The following is a 25,601-nucleotide window of genomic DNA, read 5'->3' as shown; positions in this document are numbered from 1 at the left end:
CTCAAAAATTGGTCTTTAGAATACATAAACAAATATAAATAAAGCTAATTTAAAAAGTCACACTTATCTACTTTCTAAACAATATCATATACGTGTGGTTTGATAAAATTGTACACGCCATACGCTTACCTTTCGTTAATTAAATTCATACTTTTGAAGTTGAAGGTAAAATGGAATATTACAAATACGTGTATAAACAAAGTCATAGTAAATAGATATTACTAGAGCAAGTATATAAAGAAATTTAGTTAGACAAATAGTACGTACACACATATATATAAATAGATGCACACGTTATTACACAATTAGCCATATATATGTGGTTTAAATATAAAATGTGTATGGCTTAGTAATTGGAAAAGTACTCGTACATATACGTAAACACCTAACATATAATTCAATTACTTTAATAACTCAATTACATATAATTCTGTGATATACAATTGTTCATCATAGGTATATTTCTAGATACACAAGGATATAATTAACTTAACATCTCATAATTTACTAAATACAAAATATTGCAACTCACTCATATCTCTATAATTCTAATGGTAATATATCACGTAGTTATAATAAAATATGTAATTATGCAATATGATGTATGATTTGGGTTACGGATGTCACAGCAATGAAAAGGCCGAAACGGCTTCATTGATGCATAAACTTGTGACTATGAGGTATAATGGCCGAGGGGAAATTAGGGAGCACATTATGGAAATGTCAAACACTGCTTCAAAGCTTACGACACTTAATTTGACGATCAGTGATGATCAACTAGTGCATTTGGTTATGATATCTCTTCCTCATCAATTTGATCACTTCAAAGTTAGTTACAATACTGTGAAGGATAAATGGACATTAAATGAGTTGATTTCTCATTGTGTTCAAGAGGAAGAGAGATTGAAGCAAAGTAAGACAGAAAGTGCTCACTTAGCAACAAGCTATAGGGGTAAACGAGGAAGAGACAAGGGAAAGAGGGTTCTTTCCGAGTTCGCTAAGGGGAAGAGGATTCTTCCTGATTCCTCCAGAAATGTTGTGGGTCCATCTGCAAAACAGTTTAAGAAGGAAAAATCAGCTTCAGTTTGCTTCTTTTGCAAGAAAGATGGACACAAGAAGAATGATTGTGAAGAATATCACGCTTGGCGCGTGAAGAAGGGTACATTTTTCATTTTTCACTTATGTTTGTTCAGAAGTTAATTTAGCTTCTGTACCTGGACATACTTGGTGGATAGACTCTGGTGCTACTACTCACATAAGTGTGTCCATGCAGGGTTGCCTCCAGTGCCGAAAGCCGATTGATGCTGAAAGATTCATCTATGTGGGCGATGGCAAACAAGTTGAAGTGGAGGCAATAGGCACATTTAGATTATTACTAAAAACTGGTTGTTATTTGGATTTAGAACAGACATTTGTTGTACCGTCATTTAGACGGAATTTAATTTCTATTTCTGTATTGGACAAATTCGGTTATACTTGTTCATTTAGAAATAGTAGATTTAGTCTTTATCTAAATTCAACTTTGGTTGGCACCGGTTCTCTTTCTTATGGCGATAATCTTTATTTGCTTAATACTATTACTTCATTTAATGAAGCCCTGCATGTGAACTCACGAGGTACAAAGCGTAAATTAATAAGTGAGAATTCTGCTACAATTTGGCACAAACGTTTAGGTCATATCTCCAAACGGAGAATAGAAAGACTTGTGTCAGATGGAATTCTTACCATTCCCAATATGGCAGACTTTTTCAAGTCTGTGTTGAGTGCATTAAGGGAAAACAAACAAATATTAGGAGATTTGAAGCCAATCGGACTACAGACGTCTTAGAACTTATCCATACAGATATTTGTGGACCGTTCCCTACTGCATCTTGGAACGGTCAACGATATTTTATTACGTTCATAGATGATTATTCCCGATATGGTTATTTATATCTCATAAGTGAAAAATCTCAAGCACTGGATACGTTCAAGAGTTATAAGGCCGAAGTTGAAAATCAACTTGGAAAAAGAATTAAGAACGTCAGATCTGACCGTGGTGGAGAATACTATGGTAGATATGATGGCTCGGGTGAACAACGTCCAGGACCCTTCGCTAGATTTCTTGAGGAATGTGGAATCGTCCCACAGTACACTATGCTTGGTAGTCCTACCATGAATGGTGTTGCTGAAAGACGAAATAGAACCCTCAAGGATATGGTTAGAAGCATGATCAGTCATTCTACTTTGCCAGAATCCCTTTGGGGAGAGGCACTTAAGACCGCAACATACATCCTAAACCGAGTACCTACTAAAGCAACTGCCGTAACCCCTTATGAATTATGGACGGGCAAAAAGCCCAGCTTAGGTCATTTACATGTTTGGGGTTGTCCAGCTGAAGCTCGGCCTTATAGGCCACACGAGCATAAATTGGACTCTAAAACGGTAAGTTGTTATTTTGTAGGTTATCCTGAGCGGTCTAGGGGTTTCAAGTTCTATGATCCCACAACTAGATCAATTTTTGAGACGAATAATGCAAGGTTCTTTGAGGAAGTTGAGTTTGGGGGGGAAGATGGTATAAAGAATGTTGTCTTTGAAGAGGAAGCGATTTCACTTCCTTTCATTCCAGAAAAAGATGACACTCTTGTAATTCCTATTCCACCTCCCGAACAACAACATGAAGAACAACCACAACCTCCTCAAGAACTTGATGAAGCAGTGCCACTAAGGAGATCCACTAGAATGAGGAGACCTGCAATATCTACGGATGAATATATTGTATATCTCCAAGAGCATGAGGTAGATATTGGAGTGATGGAAGATGACCCAGTCACTTTCCGTCAAGCCATTGAAAGCCCTAATGCTCAAAAGTGGATCGATGCTATGATTGAAGAAATTAAGTCTATGCAATGCAATGACGTTTGGGATCTTGTCACATTGCCTGAAGGTGCGAAACCCATTGGTTGCAAGTGGATTTTTAAGACCAAACGGGATTCGCAAGGCAATGTGGAAAGATATAAGGCTCGTCTTGTAGCAAAAGGCTTTACTCAAAAGGAAGGCATCGATTTTACCGAGACTTTCTCTCCAGTTTCGACGAAAGACTCATTCAGAATAATCATGGCACTAGTAGCTCATTTTAATTTGGAGCTACATCAGATGGATGTAAAGACAGCGTTTCTTAATGGTGACATTACAGAAACGATTTATATGGTGCAACCTGAAAACTTTGTGTCTGGTGACCCAAAGAAGATAGTATGCAAACTTAAGAAATCCATCTATGGTCTTAAACAAGCGTCTCGTCAATGGTATGTTAAATTTCATCAAGTTGTTGTCTCATTTGGTTTTGAGACGAATCTTGTTGATGAATGCATATACTATAAGTTCAGTGGGAGCAAATTCATTTTCCTGGTTCTATATGTCGACGACATTTTACTTGCTTGCAACGATGTAGATTTATTACGTGACACCAAGAAATTTCTTTCAAGAAAATTCGAAATGAAAGATCTTGGTGATGCTTCTTTTGTATTAGGAATCCAAATACATCGGGATCGTTCCCTAGGTGTACTTGGATTATCACAAAAGAGCTACATCGATAAAGTGTTGGCAAGATTCAACATGAAAGATTGTAGACCAGGAGATACCCCTGTGGCTAAAGGTGATAAATTCAGTTTGAATCAATGTCCCAAAAACGAGCTTGCAAGAAAGGAAATGGAATTACTTCCCTATGCATCGGCTGTGGGAAGTCTTATGTATGCACAAGTATGCACGCGTCCGGATATTGCGTTCATAGTAGGCATGCTAGGCAGATACTTGAGTAATCCCGGTATGGATCATTGGAAAGCAGTCAAACGTGTTTTGCGGTATCTGCAAAGAACAAAGGATTATATGCTCACTTATAGGAAATCGGATCAGCTTGAGATCATTGGGTATTCTGATTCGGATTTCGCGGGATGCCAAGACAGTCGTAGATCCACGTCAGGTTATGTCTTTATGCTCGCCGGAGGGGCTATATCTTGGAAAAGTGTTAAACAAACATTGATAGCCACCTCTACAATGGAAGCAGAATTCATAGCTTGTTTTGAGGCATCACAACATGGAGTATGGTTGCGAAACTTTATTCAAGGACTGCAAATTGTGGATAGTATTGAAAGACCACTCAAGTTATATTGTGATAATAAGTCCGCAGTCATGTACTCCAACAACAACAGGAGCTCGTCGAAGTCTAAACACATTGACATCAAGTTCCTTGCTGTTAAGGATAGAATTCAGAGTAGACAATTGCAAATTGAACACTTAGGTTCGACTTCCATGCTTGCGGATCCTTTCACTAAAGGTTTACCGCCTTCGGTCTTTCATGAGCATGTATTTCACATGGGTATTCGACCTTGTGATACTTTGGTTTAGTGGGAGTTTATGTTCATCTATGTAATAACATTGAATTTCAGTTATATTAAGTGCACTTTAGTTACTTTGGTTTTAGTTACTTTGAATTATCATTTGGTATTTTCTGATCTCACTACAGTTTCAGAGGACCAGTTGAAAATAGATATGCAAAAGATCACATAGCATGTAATTTTCATGCTGCACACTCATATTTTGATTTGTGTTGCTAGATGTGTTGATATTTGTGATCACTGATGAGTTTAGTCATGTATACGTGTTGTGACTTAAACTTCTTTGGTTCTATATTAACATGTTTAGTAGACCGGATCGGCAAAGATGATTAATATAAATAGTTAGCGCGCAACTTTAGTAATGTACAATCATTTGGTGACTTTTATGTTGGCCCAAGTGGGAGATTGTTGGAACATTTTAATATGGTCCAACATAATAGTCTAAAGATTGTATAATATTTATGGCTATTTATTGATTGACCCGATTACGTGATCTACTAAGGTTATATAATTTATAGGGTCAAACGATTATCTATAAAAGTATGAGGACTATTGTGCAGATACTACTTTGGATAACTTTAATTTTGTTATGGGTGAAATTAAAGTTATAATAAAGTTAGGGACTTATTCTCTAAATACATGGTTATGGTCCCCAAGTGCAACTCTATAAATAGGTCAATAGATTCCCATTCCTATTGATCAGACGTAAAATCAAGACTCTACAGATTACAGAGAATCTGTGAGAGAGCGTTGTCACTTGGAAGACTAGTTTCCATACTTCGGTATCATCAAGAACATCAACACTATGAATTCGAATCCATGTACGCTTCCGCTTTATGTTTATCAATCGTATTCGACATGTGTGATTTATGTGATGAATTATGTGAATCATTAATTTAATTCCAACACGACAATCATGTTTTGCAAGATTATGCACGTATACATGATGTCGACCATATTCTCCATAAACCACTGTCGAGCCGGGGCTTTGATAATGTTCCATCGAGTTTGGAGAACCCCGAACGCTCTCTCCACATCCTTGCGAGCAGACTCTTGCTTCTGCGCAAAAAGAGACTGCTTTTCATCCGCAGGCCTGTTGAACGTCTTCACAAAGGTTGGCCACTTCGGATAGATGCCGTCGGCAAGATAGTACCCCATTTTATACTGGCGATTGTTAGCGATGAAGTTAATGGCCGGCGCTTTACCATTCAGAACTTCAGCGAAGAGGTCGGAGTTGTTGAGCACGTTGACGTCGTTGTTCGAGCCGGGGACCCCGAAATACGCATGTCAAATCCATAGCCGGTAGTCGGCGATGGCCTCGAGTATAACGGTGGGGTGGGTGTCTTTGTGGCCGCTCGTGTATGACCCCCTCAACGCCACAGGGCAATTCTTCCATTGCCAATGCATGCAATCGACACTCCCGAGCATCCCGGGGAATCCATGCACTTGTTCGTGAAGACGGAGCAGAAACTGACAATCTGCGGTGGTTGGCTTCTTCAGAAATTCGGCGGTGAAGGCTGCCCGGACGCCTTTGCAGAAGTTCAACAAACAAAGTCGCCCAGTGGATTCTCCGATGTGCAGGTATTCGTCGAACGCGTCCGCCGTTTGTCCAGTAGCAAGCTGACGGATCGCCGCAGTACATTTCTGGAGCGTCGTGTGGCTAGGACAGCCAACAGCGTCGAACCCTTCTCTACGAAGAACTCTCCCCGTGCCGTCAATGTACTCGCGATATGCAAAAATAGCGGGCGTGACATATGGAAACGGCGACGGAAGTAGATATCTCCCCACACCGGGTTCGGACTGAAGTAATCACGTTCCAACCTTGCGGCGGCTTCCTCCCGGTTACGATGGATGTATGTCCGGTGTCGCCTAGGAGGCGCGGCGGTTTCCTCCTCCCTACGTCGATCTTCTTCTAGCGATTCTTCCATTATTCGACGCATTTGCTCAAATGGATCCATAATTGATTAAATTTGGGAGAAGAAAAAAAATAAAGGAATGATTTTATAGAAGTGATTGGAGAGGAAAGAAAGAGAGATGAGAGAATAGATGTGTGTTTGTGTGTAAAATGGAGAATGGAGAAGAGTATATATAGAAATAAAAAAAAAAAAAAAAAATTAAAAACATGATGATTTAAAGTTTTTTTTTTCGAAAAATCTGAAAAATCTGATTTTTTTTAAAAAAAGAATTGAATTATGACGTCATAAATCCGACGCCCACTCGCGGGTCGGCGAGTGGGCGTCACGCCAGCCGCCCGCGCGCGCCACGTGGCGCCGGGCGCGTGTCTCGCCAGCTTGAGGTTGGCCTCGCCGGGACGCGTCGGGCGAGACATCTCGTCTCGTCGAGACGAGACGGGAGCCGCAACGCTGTCTCGATGGCGTCTCGTCTCGTCGAGACGAGACCGAGACCACATCGCGCAGCGTTACGGATGCTCTAATGCTCTAATAAATTATCCTCAAAATAAAAAACTCGTGCATGGCTCAAATAGGTTATTCCTTCTAATTTCCAAAAATTATTTAGGGATACTATAAATGGTTCTTATTACAAGGATAATTTAAAACATGGTTCAATCGTAGTGGATAAACTGGATATACTAATCGATTACCCACATTGATAGCAATATTTACCGCTTTAGAATATAATTAGAAAACATAATAGTTTAACTTATATTTGTGCTCACAAAAATCTAGTTGATTGGAGTATTATTTATTTTTGTTAATTTAATGATGGATTGACAAATTATTTCACAAATTTGAACTTATAATAAAGTGTACATATTAAGATGTGCAGATCACGATGATTTAGAAATTGCACGAATTGTGAAAAAATATAAGTACTTAAAAATAAATAATGAACCCTCCTTAAATATATCATTGAAGAGGCAAAACTAAATAAAATAAAGCTGCAGGTAGCGATCCAATTCTGAATTTTGCAGTGTGCCAAATTTGACTGTTTCGATGCCACCTTAGCTTAAAAATTGGATCTCATCACGTGTCAATCAATGGAATATAAATTTTGCATATTTAAATTGAGTTGATGGTTGTTTTGACTCGAGCATTGCTTAAATAGGTGTTGGTAGGTATAGATCAGCCGAAGGCTTGATATAATCCAAGTATATCTACAGCAATTCTGAGAATATCAACCTCCAGATAACAGATCTGATACAAATACTATAGCTATAACTACAATATGCAATAATCGATCCTGAAACACTAAGTAAACGATTAGTAACTTCAAGACAAAATGAAGCAGAAGTAATAGCAAGATAGAATCAAAGATTCAAAGATTTGAAGAAAACAAGGTTTTGATGTGGCTCAAGTTGCACCAGGTACAACTGCACAGATCTATATAACCGGCCCTCAACTATCCAACCAACTCCGATTTGCACCAAGGGAGAACTCAGATCGACCACAGTCGATCAAGGCAAGTCACACCGGAACCCTAGATCCACCACCGCACATCCACCAGACAAACAACCGCTTCACACCGGTCACAACAACAACTCTCACGGTCTCAGAAGAACTCCTCCTGAACAAGAAACCACCAACCAGTCTAAGAAGCACAAGACCAGAAAACTAGAGGTTTCCTCACAATCGCACACCTTCGAGCTCACTCCAGAGAAGAAGGAAGACAGCTAATCTCTCAAGATCACACAGAGAGAACACACCAGATTAAGGGCAGAAAACCCTAAATCTGCAGAAGAGAAGGAGGTCTAGCAGAGAGAGAGAGAGTAGAAAGAGTGAAAAGAATGAGGCGGATCAAACGAGAGGGAGTATATATATGATATACATATGACACCCAATCACACACTGACACGTAGCTAAGGTTAAGAGCTGGGCCAGCAGATAGATGGGCAGTGGATATTGGGCCCGGGACTAAACACTTGAGCCTCCTGCATAATGGCCCACAATCTAACAGGTCTAATTTCCAAAAATTATATATAATGGTTCTTATTACAAGGAAAAATTTAAAACATGGTTCAATAATCAATCATCGTGGATAAGCTGGATATAATATTTTACTATGTGACTAATCGATTACCCACTGATAGCAACCACCGCATTAAAATAGAGTACTCCTTCCATTTTAAAAAATTATGAACATTTGCTTTAATACGAATTTAAATATTTAATTAGTAAAATAAAAGAGATATATAGAAATTTTTTTTAAAAATATTATTAGTAGAGAATGAGTCCCACTTTATTAGAGAAAAAATAATTTTTAAAATTAGAATGTTCATAATTTCATGAAAGAATTAAAAGGAAAATTCATACTCCCTCTGTAATATAATAGATGTTACATTTTTTTTTTAGTTTGTCACACAACAAATGTCATATTTCCTTTTTAGAAAAAGCTCCATCTTACATTAATATAAATATAATATTTTCTCTCTCCACCTAACCCACAAACAACATATATCCTAAAATCCCGTGTCATTGTCCAAGTATGCCATCTATTATGGGACGAATATAGTATATTTTAGGAACTGAGTGAGTAATTAGAAAACATAATAGTTTTTACTTGGATTGACAAATTATTTCACAAATTTAAATTAAAAAGTGTACATGTGCAGATCACGATGATTTAGAAATTGCACGAATCGTGATAAAAAAAAAAAAAAAAAAAAAACTTGAAAATAAATAATGAACGCTCCATAAAAACCATTGACGAAGCAAAAATAAATAAATAAAGCTGCAGGTAGCGAACCAAGAATTTCGCAGTGTGCCAAAGTTGACTGTTTGATGCCACTCTAGATTTAAAATTGGATCTCATCACATGCCAATGAATAGAATAAATATATTGCATATTTTAAATTGAGATGGTAGTTTATAACAACTAATTTACTACTATGATTGAAGGGGATTGGAGACATGTAAATAAGTTCAGCTTTGAGCTTGAAAATTTTGTATTTAAACTTTTTAATTATTTTAAGTATTTTATTGTCTTGTTATTTGTATATTAACAATAATTGAGAATGTATTGTAAGTGGAGAAAAAGCCCCACATTAATTTGGTAGAGAGTCTTTTAAGTGGATGACATATGTAGTAAAATTGTAAATAAATGAAAAAATTAGGATAGAAGACAAAGATATTATTATTAAAATAACGAAAAATAAGTGTGCATTAATATGTATAATCCCCCCAAAAGAACAAAGTTTGCAGTCATTGGATCTATACATCAAGTACATTTAATTGAAAGCAATGGATAATTTATTCGATGTAAATTGTAGCACGAGAGCTTAGTAATGTAGCACAGTCATATTAGACCGGGTAATTGAATAGCCGGTCACTACATCATAGGAAACAACCTCGAAAGTGGCGTAACCACGGGCAAGCCGGAATTTTCCCGTGCCACCCACTATTGCCGCCTCTGATGCCTGCACCGCTGATTGCTCGTAGGAACCTTGTATTTCAATTGTGCTGCCTTTATATTTTCCGTTGATAAACACAACCGACATTAGCATCTGAGCTTGGGTCCCATCTAGGGCCGATATGATGTATATACCCCGGCCCCTTGCAATTGGGACCGACTCCTTCTTAATTCCTTTGTATATTGGGTCGTCTGTGCAAAACATGGCTCCAAACTTGGTGAAATTTAATTGTCCGGTCGATGGGCCTGGTATCTCGATCGTGGTGGCATTTGGGCCGCCGGCATAGTCATGGTAGTAGATCGTCATTTCGATCTCTTTGTGATGCCCTAATTTTGCCGTAGCATATGTGAAAGTGGCAAGAAATAGAAGTAAGGATAATCTGAATTTGATGGATGCCATAAATTGACAACTCAAATTCAAGATTAGTTGAGTTTTGTGTGATTGCATTTCAACTTTTCAAGGCTTATTTAAAGCATCAAGGGTTCGAGAAAATTTGAACATGAAAATTGACTTGCCAACTAATAGTGGATGGTTATTTGCTGTCAATAGCTACAGAAAATTAAGAATCAAGATGTAGTATCATAATAAAAAAAAATAAAGGACAATATCTTCATTGGCACCGTGCGCAAGGTGATGATATTTAAAGATTAATTTGGTTTGGCTATTGATTTTAATTGTGTCCTCAACATATTGAAATTATTGTAGGAAAAGGACTGCAATCAAATTATATGGACTACTAATTAAATTAAAATTTGTCGTGGCATCTTGAAATTAAAGGAATATCCAAAAAATTAAATGTCTATTAGCTAAATTTGTAAATGAATCGTGATTATTCATTATTTAAAATCCAATTGAGAGTTGTAAACAAGGAAAGCTTGAATTGGACAATACTTTGTCTCGTTATCTCGTGAAGCTTTTACCTATATTTGTGGTTAGACAAAATATAATTACAGTGGATTCATAATTATTTGTTGCCGTATATTTCTAATAAAATTTTCAAATAGATAAATTATAAAATTGTGATCAACTTTATATATAAAAGGTTCATACTAGGCTTTTTATTTTTTACTTTTTTTTTATCATACTTGATACAATTATAAAATTGTGATAAATTCTCTCACTCTATTTGACTGACTTATCAAGTTTTTTTTTTTTGGTTCATACTTAATACAATGAAATCAATATGATTTTCAATGTGACTTTTTATCCTATTCATTATGAACTTAAAAAGTGGTTTAAAATATCATAAAATGTATCACAGTTGACCATGTAAAAGTTTTGATGAAAATATCTTATTTGAGTCAGTTTGGTAAATACCAAACAAGTGCATAGTTTGTGATATTATAGACCAATTTCAAAGTTTATGGGAAATACCAAATTTTAAGCAAAATTTATGATTTTAGGGATCAATATCCCAATAAAATATTTTTTTTATCAGTGTTAAGTAATGAGTAATAACAGCCATTAATGAAAATCAACCAGATTTCTGTATGTTTATATCGAATATTAGACACACACAAAATGATTGAATGGCTCATACTGTATGTTTCACAAAATGATTGAAAGTTAAGTTTCATGCAAATAAATTATTAGATATGCTATTACAAATGCAAGCCCAATTGCTTTGGTCCATCAATAAGTAACTCAAGCCCAACAATTAATTTGGACATGTGATTGTTAGTAGTGTTTAGAGTTTATTTAATTAGTGGCTTAGTGCAGTAGATAGTAATAGAGTGTGTTAGTTTCTTTAATTAGTGGGTTAAGTGCATTTAGATAGTGAAGTCATGTGTTTAACTTCTTCTGGTCATAGTCTATATATATATTGATTTGTAATTCTCTTCTGAGATTAGGAAAAATATCAATCAAAGTCTTATTCATTCTACTATAATTAATAAAACAATACTGGAAATGGAATTATGTCATTTAGACTTATTAAGGTCACAGAGTTTTGTATGAACAAAACAAAAAAGAAAGAAAATTATAACATTATTACATATTCGAACATGAAAAAATGAAAAAGATTCTCAGGTTGGGGGACAGATAGAGATACACATAAAGAAAAAGACTTTCATTGATATTTTCATATTCTCACAAGAGAATTACAATCAATATTATATAAACTGACTAGAAGAAGTCAAACACATGACTCCACTATCTAAATGCACGTAAGCCTCTAATTAAAGAAACTAACAAGGAATCCACCATATCATTTATACTAAATTCAAATTCATTTAGTTATATTTTTTTACTAAAATATGAACGTGTTGTTTTTTAATAACACTTAATAAAAATTTAAGAATTCAAAAAAACTTAAAAAAAGTATATATATATATATATAGTACAGCCCAATGCAATTCGACAGTGGGCCTAAGCTGGGCCAAATCTTAATTTATAGATAGAAATTCAACCTAAACCACTTCGCCGGTCGGCCGGCCCATTTTACAATTCTAGTTATGGTTGCCTTTAATCCACTTTTAGCCAAATCACTGTTTGAACTTTAAAGTGACAATACTATTTTTAGAAAATCCCCCTTGTAACGAATTCTTGTACCTCCAATTTGATGTTTCATCCTGTTGCTTGGTTTATTCTTTTTAGTCCCTTTTCCTATATTTTATATATCCTCCCATCCCCCCAGCATCACACATTTCCTTAAAAAGAAAGGAAAGTGAGCGGCCTTCATTTTATAGCAGTAGAGTCACTTCTTTTCGGCACAAAAATTAAAAATGAGATATTAAATACATTAAGGGAAGAGATGGTAAAGTAGGAAAGAGAATAAAGTAAGTGAGGGAATAAATTGGGAAATAACGCTATTATGATAGAACGTCCCGAAATGAAAAAATGACTCTACTATTATGGAACAGAGGGAGTAGTAGTATATTACTCCTTCCCTCCTAATAAATATGCAACATTTGGTTTTCAGCACGAGATTTTATGCAGTGTTGTTTTGTGAGTTAATGAAGAGAGTAAACTAAGAGAGAAGAAAAATTAGCGATAGTGTTGTTTTCATTTTAGGAAACGTTTCATTTTTATTGGGACAACCCAAAAAGACAAACGTTTCATTTCTAATGGAACATAGGGAGTATAATTTTGACTCTATTATACTCTATCCGTCTACAGAATAATGCCCACATTTGTCATTTCAGTCTTTCGACGTAAAACATCTAAAAGTCCTTGTATTAATACATTTAGGGTTCTAGTATTTATAGAATTCATAACCCTATACTCTAATAGTATCTTGCAAGATATTGCAAGATACAATAATATAACAAAATAGTGCAATAAAATAAGGGAATTAAAATAAGAAAACATAATAGTCTTGGGCGGCAAGTCATGGCATCTTCGGTGACTCGACTTCTACGGCAGTTCGGAATCCCTATCAAAAGGCAAATTAAAACTAAAAAAAAACTAAACTAAATAAAGCAAGTGAAATGTCTAAATTAGTATTTTTCTATCTTATCACAATATCAAACACAAAAGCAAATTTATGTCACGGCAACGGCGCCAAAAACATAACTCATACTAATTTTACAATTAAAAGCGTCGCCCACAAGTGTATGAGTTATGTAGCACGTGGCAAGTTAAATTATCGATCCACAAAGACTAAAGTGCTAGAATGAGTACTATGATGCAATGTTAACACTATCTAGACTAATGAAAGGTGTTTTTGGGTTTTCTTAAACTAAAACAAAGAGCAAACAAGCAAATTGAGACAATTAACTAAATAAAGCAAGTAAAAGATGGTTTTCACACAAATTGAGAAAGGTAGGGATATAGATCCATTAGTATGGATCACGGGTGTCTCCTAGGGATCATGCTCATCTATTGGGTCTCATGTGTGGCTAGGAAAGTTGGGATGGTTGGTTAGACCCCCTCTCGGGTGCATCTAACACCTTGATCAATCTCTAGTGTAGGAGTCTCCTCCATACAATTCGAGATTGACTCCCTAAAACAATGGACCCAAGCCCTCTATTTAGCTCATGCATCTCTCGATCACATGTAATGCACGGAGTTGTTGATTACCTAACCATTCTTAATCATGCATCTCTCAATGTCAATAATTAAAATAAGATATATAAAATTGGTAGCTAAGCAATTGGATAATAAGAGCTCAATAACCAACAAAACCAACACAAAGAGATAGATAACATAAATCCATGATCAAACCATGGATTCCATACAAAATTCACTAAATCCCTAAAGATAATCTAGCTACTCATGATCAAAGTCAAAACAAAAGGAAAAACAAAGGAAACAAAGCAAATCATGGATGAAAAATGAAACTAGAACTCCCTATAGGTGGAATTGATGTTGGAGAGTCTTCTTCCTTCAATCTCATGAAAAACTCCTTGCCTTCAAATCCTCTTCAATCTCTTGAAATCTTGCTCAATTTGGTAGTGTGGGATTAGGGCTCGAAAATGTGTGAGAACCCTTTTATATCCGGAGTGAAAACAAGGAGGAAATGGACAACAACAGCAATCGCCCGGCTGGGATTTGTAAGTGAGAAAATGCCCGGCCGGGCGTTCCCAACAAACCACGAGATCCTGCTCTAAACGCCCGATCGGGCGTTTTGTCGGATGAAAAACGCCCGCCGGGCGAACTCTCTGGAATCAGCCTCGTTCGCTCCGTTTTGCCCGTTTTAGACCTATTTTTGTATCAAGGATCCAACAAGGTCATTAACTCTGAAGATAGCAAATAAGTAGATGAAACTTAGACTTTTTTACCTCAAATTGTTCAACAATATGTGTTAATCACCCACCTAAACATCTCAAACTATGAGTTTGTCAGTCGCTTTTCTTTTGCGGCTGGGCTTTCCTTGACATGCTTTATTTCTAACAATATTTTTTAATAAAAGAGGATCAATAATGGTTCTACGTCCAGTGGCGGAGCCAGAAATCTCATCATGGGGGGTCCAAATTTAAAGTTAAATAAATTACATAAATTAAATTATAAGGTTCAAAATGTAAAAGTTAAATGCAATCACATCATAACATTTGTCTTCTATTCTTCATCTTCTGAAATCGCTGCATAATAGTTTCATTGGTAACTTTAACAAACACATCATTTTCATATAAGGAACTAAGCAACCATTCAACTGATGAAGAATCAAAAGAAGAAAGTTTCTTAAAATAACGATCCATATACCTACAAAAATAGTCAACACTGATTAAGTTTGCAAAATATAAATCATACACAAAAAAGGATAAAATTCATCTTATGCTTCACAACTAAAAGAATAAAGAGTAAACAAAATATACAATATGCTCAAATCTAAAATATTGTTGTCACAAATCAAATAGTGTAAAACTATTAATACATACACATCAAATTAAGAAACGGGTTAAAGGAACCGCCGAACCGTCGTAGCCATTGAATTACATAAGCTATCTTCTTTCTCCCCATTTGAATTTTATGTGTACCAATTTTGAATTCTCCTCCAATGATGCTTAGAATGGGTGTGTGAGTGAGAAAGAGGAACGGTGATAATGGAGAATTATTCTTTTTGTACCATTTCTACTAACCCAAGATAAAAATATTCCGTCCCAATCTGCATAAATTAATTGTTTTCTTAATATCTAATTATATTATCTTCATATTTATAAAGAACAATATGCAATAACTAATTGATGGAAACAGGTAACATTATGCGCCACTAACTATATCACTAATCCACTAATTATGGAAACTAAATAACCAACTCTTATCCACTAATTATTAAACTAAGTAACTAGCTCTAAACCAAAACACGTTCATGTACATATATAATGACAGTCATGTACATATCTAATATTTACTATACTACAATTCAGTAAAAAAAAAGTTATATTTGAATAATAATATCTATTTTGAAAAGGCATTAATATTTTCCTAAATACCCTCAAAACTCCCCTAATTTTCCTAAATACCCCCAAAACTCCCCTTTTATATATTGTATAACAATTTAGTAAAAAAAAATAGTTATATTTGAATAATAATGTCACACCTCAGCCCCCCTTTCACATGTATACTTGTACTAAATAAATACAAATTTGAATAAAGAAATCATATATTAATTACATCACCGTCCAAAAGCCATAATTAAAAAAAAATCTCTAATGTATTAGGCTTCAACACATAAAACCATAAACATCAACTGTCATAAACAATTTCATATCTATATGCATATGCCTCTCTGTTCAATTTATTTTTCTGTGACAAATCAAGCCTGGTATTTGCCCGGGATTCTTCTATGACCCGAAGGTCCCTCTGTAATTGGACTCATTGGTCCCTCTATGACCCGAAGGCCCCTCTGTAATTGGACTCATTAGTCCGTCTATGACCCGAAGGTCCCTCTGTAATTGGACGCACAGGTCCCTCTATGACCCGAAGGTCCCTCTGTATTTGACCAGAAAGTCCCTCTATATATATATATATTTTTTTCCAGATTCAGGACAAGACCGTCACAGATCCTCTTTAATCTTATGATTCACGTACTTTCAATAATATCATATGGAAAACTTATCAACTCTATCAATTGCAAATCCATATCATATTCCACAAAACAATTCCTATACCGTATAAAATATATCCATTGCACCACTTACATATTCATATAGTTCATCAATAATTCCAATACTATAGATAAACATATTAACTGCACAAATAACATACCCACATCATATTACACCAATAACAAACCATATCAAGTTCACTCATATGATTTAAATATTTACTCTAATTCAACACATAGCAATCAATTATATAAAATATATAAATTAAAATATATTTTATACCCACCTGATTATAAGTGATAATAAATTAGACTTCTGATTTCATCTCTTGATTCACAAAACTCGATTCCTTCGAAAACCTCAAAATTTCTCTCATATTCTTTTTCATGTTTTACTAATGGATCATATTTGCCTAACTGATATTTTCTTTCTTGAATCCCTCTTAATTTTCTTTCTGTTCCCCTCTTCCTCAATAATTCCCTAACAACATATATATAGTGTCATCAAATAAGCGTCATCTAATTCTCTTTTTATTCATTTACGTGTACATCACCTAAAGTATGATTAAATATGAGCCATCAAAGTAAATATTAGAATAATCAAATAAGATATTTAAGTAATTCGAATATATAAAATAAGTGCTGCCATAAATAGTTTATTTTTATTATATTGAAATCAACACACATTCACATGTATAAATATAGCCTACTACAATTTGGCTATTCTTATACTACACGTACATGTATTTTATTTTTCAACTACGTATCTTTATTCTAAAGTTCATATATAAATATATTTTGAACTCCCTTCTTTACAAATACTAATCCTATATGTGTACAATATATGCATTTTAACTATATAAAATGTATAATATCACTTGCAATAATAATAATAATACTCGAAAGACAATAAAAATTACATAATTATACAAATTGATGTATGATTTGGATAGGGATGTCACAGTATTAAACCCGAAGGTCCCTCTATAATTTCAGATCCAAGACAAGACCATCACAGATCCTCTTTAATCATATGATTCACGTGCTTCAATGTCGAGTGTATCCATAGCATTAATCAATATTCACACTATATTCTATGAAATAATTTCAACACAATATATAAATATATCTCTTGCACCAATCATACACTCACATCATATTGTACCATATAATCCAAATACTTACTCCAATTTAACACATAATAATCAACCATATAACTCTTGTAAAATTAAAACTGTGATTTATACCCACCTCTCATATAAAGATAATCAATTTGAGTCTTTAACTTCTTTCTTCTGTCTACAACCTTCGACCCTTCTTTCTTCTTCCTTCTCTCAACCTCTCTCTCCTAATGCATTATTCATGTTTTTCTTCGAACCTTCCTTTTCTTTTCTTAAAATAAAAAATTCTCCTCCATAGCAAATGTAACACCCGCCCTTTTTATTCCTAAGATTTTTAGAAACCGAGCTATTAATATATATATATATATAGAGGTGTGTTAAAATGACAACACTCTTAAAATGACACTGTGACACCACGCTAGACTGCAATATTATATATGCTAGACTGCAATAGTATAAACGCTAGACTGCAATCTATAGATTGCAGTCTAGCGTATTGGATATTGCAATCGGGAAAAATTGCAGTCTAGTGTATTGGATATTGCAGTCCGTGAAAATTTATCCTTGAGCAATTTTTATGATTGCCACATGACAGCTTATTATTCGTCCACATGTACAAATGATTGGCTAGGAATGGTGGTATGGTGTTACTTTAAGAGATGTTGTCATTTTGACACAATCCTATATATATATATAGGGGTGCGTTAGGCTCCTTTGCACCCTAAGTGTCCTATTTCCTTCTTAATCTCAGCCCTTGGATCCTTGAATTGGATGGTTGTGATCAATGCATTATTAGTCTATAATGTTGCATTATTAGCCGTTGTGCATTATTAGAATGAAAATATGCATTATTAAATGACACGTGACATTAATCTAACCGTTAGATGACAAAATCGTGGGGCTAGGATTAAGAAGGAAAAAGGACAAAAGATATGAAAAGGATTTGAATACATCCCTATATATTAGTTTCGCGCCTAACTTCTTTTACTTCTCGGTATGATCAAACGTTGTGAAGTATATTTTGAGTGATGAATGAAAATAGTGTTATTACAATATTTAATACTCTCATAGTCCGTTTTTGAAGACCGAGCTTCAAATAAAAGTTCGTACACGTTCTACATCGAGTTCAACATTATAGTAAAAAAATAAAAATAAAAAAATAAAAATACTCTTCATGCCCTCCGGATCTTGCTAAATAGTCACGCCTTGAACCCCGAACGAAAGGATAAGAAGCATGTTAAATCAAGACGAGACGATCGACGTAATCACATCATATCAAGCATGCTTATCAACGGCGGCTCACGTTTTCCAAACGACGGCTCACGTCTTTTTAAGCGACAAGATGTAATATTCTTACCAATTATAGTAATGTGAAAGATTGATTAGCCAACTTGCCTCTTATGGAAAAAAAGTCTATAACCTTTGGACAATACACCTCCACACATGAATCAAGTGTTTAACCATGGATTTCTTTGCTTCTAATTCCTCTATAAATACTACCCTCACTCCATTAAAATATTCCAATGTTTCACCACACAAAACATTTACTATTAAAGTTCTTCTTCAAGTGAGGATGTAAAATCTTTCAAGCAAGGAAGTAAAGTCTCATCACCACCATCACTTTTTCATTTCTCTTTCTCTAAGGTATTCTTCCTTTTCTCCCTATTAATTTTTGTTTTCCATGGCCATTTTCATACCACATTCAAGCATGTACACTTAGAATTTTACATGCCAAATACCATCTTCAATTGTATGCCGGGAACGTAGGAAAAATATTCATGCTTATGAACGAATTTCTTGAACAAACTTCCTTGAGCAAAGAGTCAAGAATCATGGATATATTTCTCTTTACCTAAGCAATCAAGAACTATGAATTTTGATAAACATGGAAATAACGTTGAGCTCGAGATATTTAAAACTTAGCTTTTAGTGAACTTAGAAGAACACCGGGCTGCCCGAACGGTGCCAATACCGTGGCTGCCGGACAGCCACCGCTGCTGCCACTCGCGGCAGCCACACACACACACACCAACGCACGCCCCACCCCTTGCCCTCGCAGCTGCTATCCACGATGCCGCCGTGACCTCGCGGTCGCTGACCGGGCACCGCTGCGTTGTCCCCAGCAGCCCAATGCTGCCCCCTCTGCCCGGAAAACTCGCTGCACTCTCCTCCACTCGCTCAGCGAGCTCGGTGACTGAAATTGAACCGCAGAAAGAAATGTGAGTGTGTTCCTATGTGTGTAAGAGTGTGTGCATGTATGGGGGTGATGAAAAGAGAGAAGCCCAGATAGATAGAGAGAAAGGACATGGGGTAGAGCACGACCGGCGTCGCTCGCCGGCGACGCCAAGGAAGCTGAGAGACGGCGACTGCACGCCAGCAGTTGAGGCAGAGACCAAGAGAGAGAGAGAGAGTGAGACCGAGTTTTAGAAATGAGTGATGCCGAGAGGGAATGACGGCGGCTGGCGTCGCTCGCCGGCGACGCCATGGCCAACGAGAGAGGTGTGAGGCGGGGGGGAAGAAGCAGGCGCCCCCATTTGTTCAAAAATCTGATTATGAGTGTTTTGTTAGAGCTCCACTTTTAAATTAGATGTTGGGCCTCCCTTTGGGCCAAATAATTTAGTAAGTAGTATGGTCCCTTCTTTTCTCTAGAATGGGCCGAAAATAATGATAAGAAACGAAGTCAACCTTTGTTACCTTGGATTATCATAATTAATGTAAATACTTGTTTTATGTTGGACTTTTATTTTGTGGACAAATTTAATTTTCTATTTTTGGGCTATTTATCTTTTAGTTGGGATTAAGGATAGTTTCGAACAAACTGACTCCCGCATATTCGGAAAATAATTAATCTCATAATTAATTATTCTAATTGAATCTCTAGTTTTAATTACTATGAAATCCCTAAATTAATTCCTTATAGATAGAAATCTATGCGCTTAACGAGTTCTCTCCAATAGTAGTCTTTTACTGCTAAAGTCTCTAAAAATAGAGAGTCATAAGTTTTGATGGAATGAAGTTACCTTGATCGAACCTCGAACATAGGATGCATTTCTCATGTAGGATCATTGCATTTCATGCACCTTATGAATATTCTAAAGACTAATTGAATCAATACCCTCTTTCAAGATGAATTAATGTTTCGTAATTTTCATGCTAAGTTTTATTTTTATTTTTGTAACAGTTTCATTATTGAATTATATGTCTTCAATATTGCTGATGCATGTTTGTTGCTTTTGTATTAGATATCCAAAACAAATTGATCAGTATTTTGGAATATTTTAATTTTTTTTATCTGTTTTTTTTTTATGTATAATACTCCCTCAGTCAGCTAGGAGTCCTATTTTTTCATTTTATCCGTATAGGAGTTTCAATTCATTTTTATTACAAAATAGTAATTAGTGTTCCACATTCTACTAACTTTTTTCCATTCACTTAACATTTCTTAAAATCTATGCAACTAAGGGCGAAGCCACTTGAGCAGGATAGGTGCAAATGCTCCCTACATTTTTTTTTTACTATTTTATTCTTATTTTTTGCAAAATTTTCAATTTCCCTCATAAATGCCCTCCCACAAACTCTAAAATTTATTTGTATATATATTTTTTTGCCCCTTTTAAATTAAATTCTTGGCTCTGCCTTGTGTGCAACCCAAGAAATGTTACTCTAATGGCTGACTGAGAGAATAGTTTGATATTATATATACTCCACCTTTTTAAAGAAAATACAATATGTTGTGCATATGCACGGATGATATACTCCCAATGTTTCCTCATAGTTGAGGCGAAATTTTTCGACACGGAGTTTAAGAAAAGAATGTTTAGTGTGTTTGGTAGATAAATAAAAAAAAATAAAAGAGAAAAAAGTTGGAGAGAATAGAGTAGAAAATGAATAAAGTAGAGAGAATAAAGTAAGAGAGAGTAAAGTAATTAATGAGAAAACATGTTTATTACTATTATTATATATGGAAATGACTCAACTATGAGGGAATGTTAGAAGTACTAGTTATAATAAAATGTGAGTAAAATAAATTAATGGAATATGTAGAGTTCGCTATCGCAAATACTAGTAAATATGAATAGATATAATTAATAAGAAAACAAAATAGAAAATTGTAACACATTAATTAACTAACAAGCTCTATATATATCACCTTCTCGGAAGCTCAAATATAAATGTTGAGTACATAAAAATTACTACAATGCGAAACACAAGTAATTAAAACGAGTCAGATCAAACAAACAAAAAATAGTCAACTATAATTAGTTGGCACGTCTATTTTTATTCTTTTCTTTTTTTTTGAATTTCTACCGATTATGGTGCAATCTAAATGTTTGACAAAATGATTCAGTGGAAGGTTCATATATGCAGTAAGCGAAGAGGCTTTGAAATCAATCAAAATAATTACTACTACATATTTAATATGATTAATAATAGTATATATAAAGTCTTTAATGATGCATGTACTACTATTTCACATTGCTTTGTTGGCAGGGTTTACATCGCATGCTCATTACTCATTTTCTTGAACCTCGCTCGACATAATTCTCAACAAGTGAATTAGAGCTAAATGAAACGCAATCATCATTTACCTTGCAAAATTGTATGCTTACAAATGCTTATGATGAGACTACGATCCAAGTATTGTCCAATTGAAGCTTATCTTGTTATTAAGTCTTAACAAATATATGCATTCGATTAGATTTTAAATAATGTTTAAATAACTCCACTCACAATTTTAGCTAACAGACATTTTATTGATTGGATTTTCCTTTAATATCAAGATGCTTCAACACATTTTAGTTTAATCAATGTATAATTGACTGCTCAATATAAAATTGGTTGCAGTCCCTTTCCTACAATATTTGCAATATGTTGAGCACATAATTAAATCAATAACATGCCAAACACAATAGCACACCAAAGTAATCTATAAAAATCGACCACCTTGGGCACGTTGCCAATGAAGATAATATGTCTTCTATTATTACGCCAAATTCAATAGCACACCAAATTAATATATAAAATGTTGAAATAATTAATGAACAATTATATAAAGCTCTTTACGACGATTAATCAAGAATAAGGTAAAAAAAAAATGAAAAAATAGAAAAGTTTATTTTTGATCCATCTAAATTAAAGGGGGAAAAATTTTTGAAACGGAATGGATTTTCCCAAAACGGCGATCGTCTTTTTTAAAGATTTAATAAATAAGCTGATTTTTTCTTCCCATTAAAATTTCTCTCAAACCCCTAATTTCTCCTAAAAACCCCTAGTTTGAGAACCCTAATTATGCCAGTTTTTATTTTGGGGTTTTTATTTTTTTTTATGTTTTCAATATTTTGGTAAGAATGTGGGTTGTTTCGCGGTGGAATTGATCCCCCATTTTGAAGCTTTTTTCACACCTTTTTTTAGTTAGTTTTAAATGATTTGGGCAGGGAATTGACAACTCCAATGTTGGATCCTTCCCTTTTTTGTTTTGATTTACTTTCATGTTGATGATTTACATATTTTCCACGTTGTAACATCCCGTTTTTAAACCCCCTTTTTTTTTTGGGCGGGGAAATTTTTCCCAAAATGCTTTTAATGCTAAGATATCGTGAAATTAAATGAGAGTGATAAATTGCAATATGTTTTTGTGACCTTTTTCCAATTTTGGGGAGATTAAATTAATTCGAAAATTTAAATGGGGGGGCTTTTTAATAGTCAATATTTAAAATAAAAAATGGGGGGAATTTGGAAAAATCTTTAAAAAAATGGAGGTGAATTTAAAAAATGTGGATATTTTGATGTGGGGAAATAATTTTTTGGGGGAAATTTATTTGCCAAAGGGATGGGGGAGAATCAAATGGGAGCATTTTTTAATATGGGGGAATTTTCGACCCTCCTATTTTTTGGGAAAAAACTATTTTTTGGATTTAATTATTATTTGGGGAAAATTTTTAAAATTTAAATCAACCTTTTTCCTTTTTTAAAAATTTGGGGAAATTTTGGCCCTATATTTGCCTAGGGGGGTTTTTCGAAAATCCTTATATTAGGGGAAAGAAGGGAATTTTTATTATATTTTTTTACCCCTTGTTTATTCTCTTCCATAAATAAATTCAAATATCCTAGCATATCTTGCCAAATATAAAAAAGATTTTACCAAAATCCTAATTTAATTAGGATTTTTAAATTTAAACCCTTTGAGGAATTGAAACTACACGCCTATTCCAAATTTTAAGGGGGAAAAGGGAAGATTAAATTTATTCTTGCCCCGTGATATTTTTTTTCTATGAAAATATTAAAAATTAAATCATATGCTATTAAATAAGCATAAATTTTCCCAAAACCCTACTTTTCCTAAACCAAATTAACGCCACCCCCCAACAAATTCCCCCCAAATCTTTATTTTTTAAATTATTTTATATCTTGCACTTATAAATAAGAGGGAGAAATCAAAACCCAAAGTTTTTAAAAAACCGCCCCCCTCTCTATTAAAGTTCGATCTTCTCCCCCCAAAATTTCTAAAATTTTTTTCTTCTATTTTCCCTTTAATTCTTCATTTTTTGGGAAAATTTTAAACGCAATTCAAGAATTTATTGAAGAATCAAGATTCAAATTGGTTTTCTCCCCGTTTGTTTTTGCAAGAAAAGGTACTTCTATTTTTAAATTTTTTTTCCCTCTCCCAAAGGGGTTTTTCCCAAACCCAAATGCATTTAGAACAGTAAAGGGGGGAAATTTCGGTGAAATTGGATGAAAAAGGGGGTTTTTCCGAGGGGTTTTGAATGTGCATGCCTGGGAGGGGGGCATTTTGGTGGTGTGTGGCGTGGGGTTGTGGGGAAAAAAAGCACTCTGCGTGACCCCAGATGATAAATCGGAAATTTTTTTTGGGAAAAAAAACAAGGATAACTATTTTGATTCCGATTGTTGATTTTGGAAATAATCAAGGGGAAAAGGGAAAATGAGATCATGCATAATTTTAATCTATGTTTTTGAGACTTATTTGAAATATAAAAAAATAAAGGTGATAGTTCGTTTTCCGGGGTGGGGATATCAAAAAAGGATTTTTGTTGACCTCGAAAGAAATCGAGGTGGGTTTTATTCTAAACTCTCTTTTGAAAATTTATGATTTTGGGAGAAATAAGGGGGTTTTGGGGGGTTTTTGTACCCCCAATAAATTTTTTTGGATATTGTAATCCCTGATGCCAAATTTTAGGGGCCCCTTTTTGGGGCTACGGGGGGCAAATTCGAATTTGGGGCCCAAGTGGGCCCCCAAACCCTCCCGGGGCCTTTTACAGGGGGGACGGGACCGCCTTTTTGTGGGGGCGGCTCGTGGGCAAAAAGTGTGGCCACCCCGGGGCCCAACTAAGGAAATTGTGATTGTGATTGTGGAAATGATGAAAAAAGGGGAAGGTTTGGGAAGCCCCCATGAAATATTTTGTATTTTCCCCGTGTTTTTCTTTAATTAAATGCAAAAACCCGAGTTCACTTTGGAGGCATAACTATAAAATGTTTTGGCATGAGTCCATTGAGTATGTTTAAAATTTAAAACCTACGTGTTTTCCTAGTGGAGGGAGCCGATGGGGGCTGGGTTTAAGATTAATCGAATAACATGGGGGTTGGGTTTTTTTTTATCGTGACTTCATAGATGGCTTCGCTTCCTTTTTGGAAATGCTTTTTGGGAAAATTTGGGAAAATATTATTTTTGGGGGGTGGGAAATTAATTCTTTTTTTGGGAAAGTTGGAAAACATTTCGTTTTGGGTTTTTTGGGCCTAAACCTTGGGCTTTTGAGCTTACTATTATATCTTTTAAATCTTCTTTCCTGGGTTGCCTTGACTTTTTGGCCTTGATATTTCATTAAATGCTTGGTCCCAAAACTCTTTAAATGAAACCCCATTCATTTTTTTCGGGTTTTAAATTCGCCCAGTTAAAATTGCCGTATTTATTATACCCTTAAAAAGTTTGGGCAACACACGTAGCTTAACATTGTAGTCTCGGCGGGGGGTTCAACCCGGCCGCCGGGGTTTTTTCATTTTTATGCTCTATTAGTTTAGTGTAATTTTCAATCCCCGTTTCCTTAAAAATTCAAGTTTTCCACTCTAAGGGTTTTAAAACCTCTCCGAGTGTTCGCGTGGTGGTAAACCCAACCCGGTTGTAGAAACAATCTCGAGTAGGGCCATGGCCTTTGGGGTTCGACCCCCCTCTTGCCACTTATAGTTAGTAATATTAGTTGCAAAAGTGGGGAAAATATAAATCTTATTAAAAGGGGGGA

General features: G+C 35.1%; 1 protein-coding gene across 1 annotated transcript; it reads right to left on the bottom strand.

Moving 5' to 3' along the window:
* Window positions 1-7,798: 7,798 nt before the first annotated feature.
* Window positions 7,799-10,047, bottom strand: LOC125209466 (dirigent protein 2-like). The gene is made up of 2 exons (XM_048109066.1): window positions 9,638-10,047; window positions 7,799-7,898 (listed from the first exon to the last, which is right to left on the bottom strand). Exons 1-2 carry the CDS (start codon window positions 10,045-10,047, stop codon window positions 7,799-7,801), a joined length of 510 nt encoding a protein of 169 aa, XP_047965023.1.
* Window positions 10,048-25,601: the final 15,554 nt, after the last annotated feature.

This window comes from Salvia hispanica, chromosome 3 (assembly GCF_023119035.1).
Source record: "Salvia hispanica cultivar TCC Black 2014 chromosome 3, UniMelb_Shisp_WGS_1.0, whole genome shotgun sequence".
In the NCBI taxonomy this organism is placed as follows: Eukaryota; Viridiplantae; Streptophyta; class Magnoliopsida; order Lamiales; family Lamiaceae; genus Salvia; species Salvia hispanica.
Note: the sequence above shows the minus strand (reverse complement) of the source record. Positions and strands in the feature narration are given on the sequence as shown.

Bases quoted from the DNA above. Each gene is read 5' to 3' on its own strand.
- LOC125209466 (XM_048109066.1), bottom strand. From the start codon at position 10,047: ATGACGATCTACTACCATGACTATGCCGGCGGCCCAAATGCCACCACG. The intron at 7,899-9,637 runs GTCTAATATGAC...TTTCTTGTTCAG, and splicing joins ACCGGCTATTCAATTACCCG to GAGGAGTTCTTCTGAGACCG.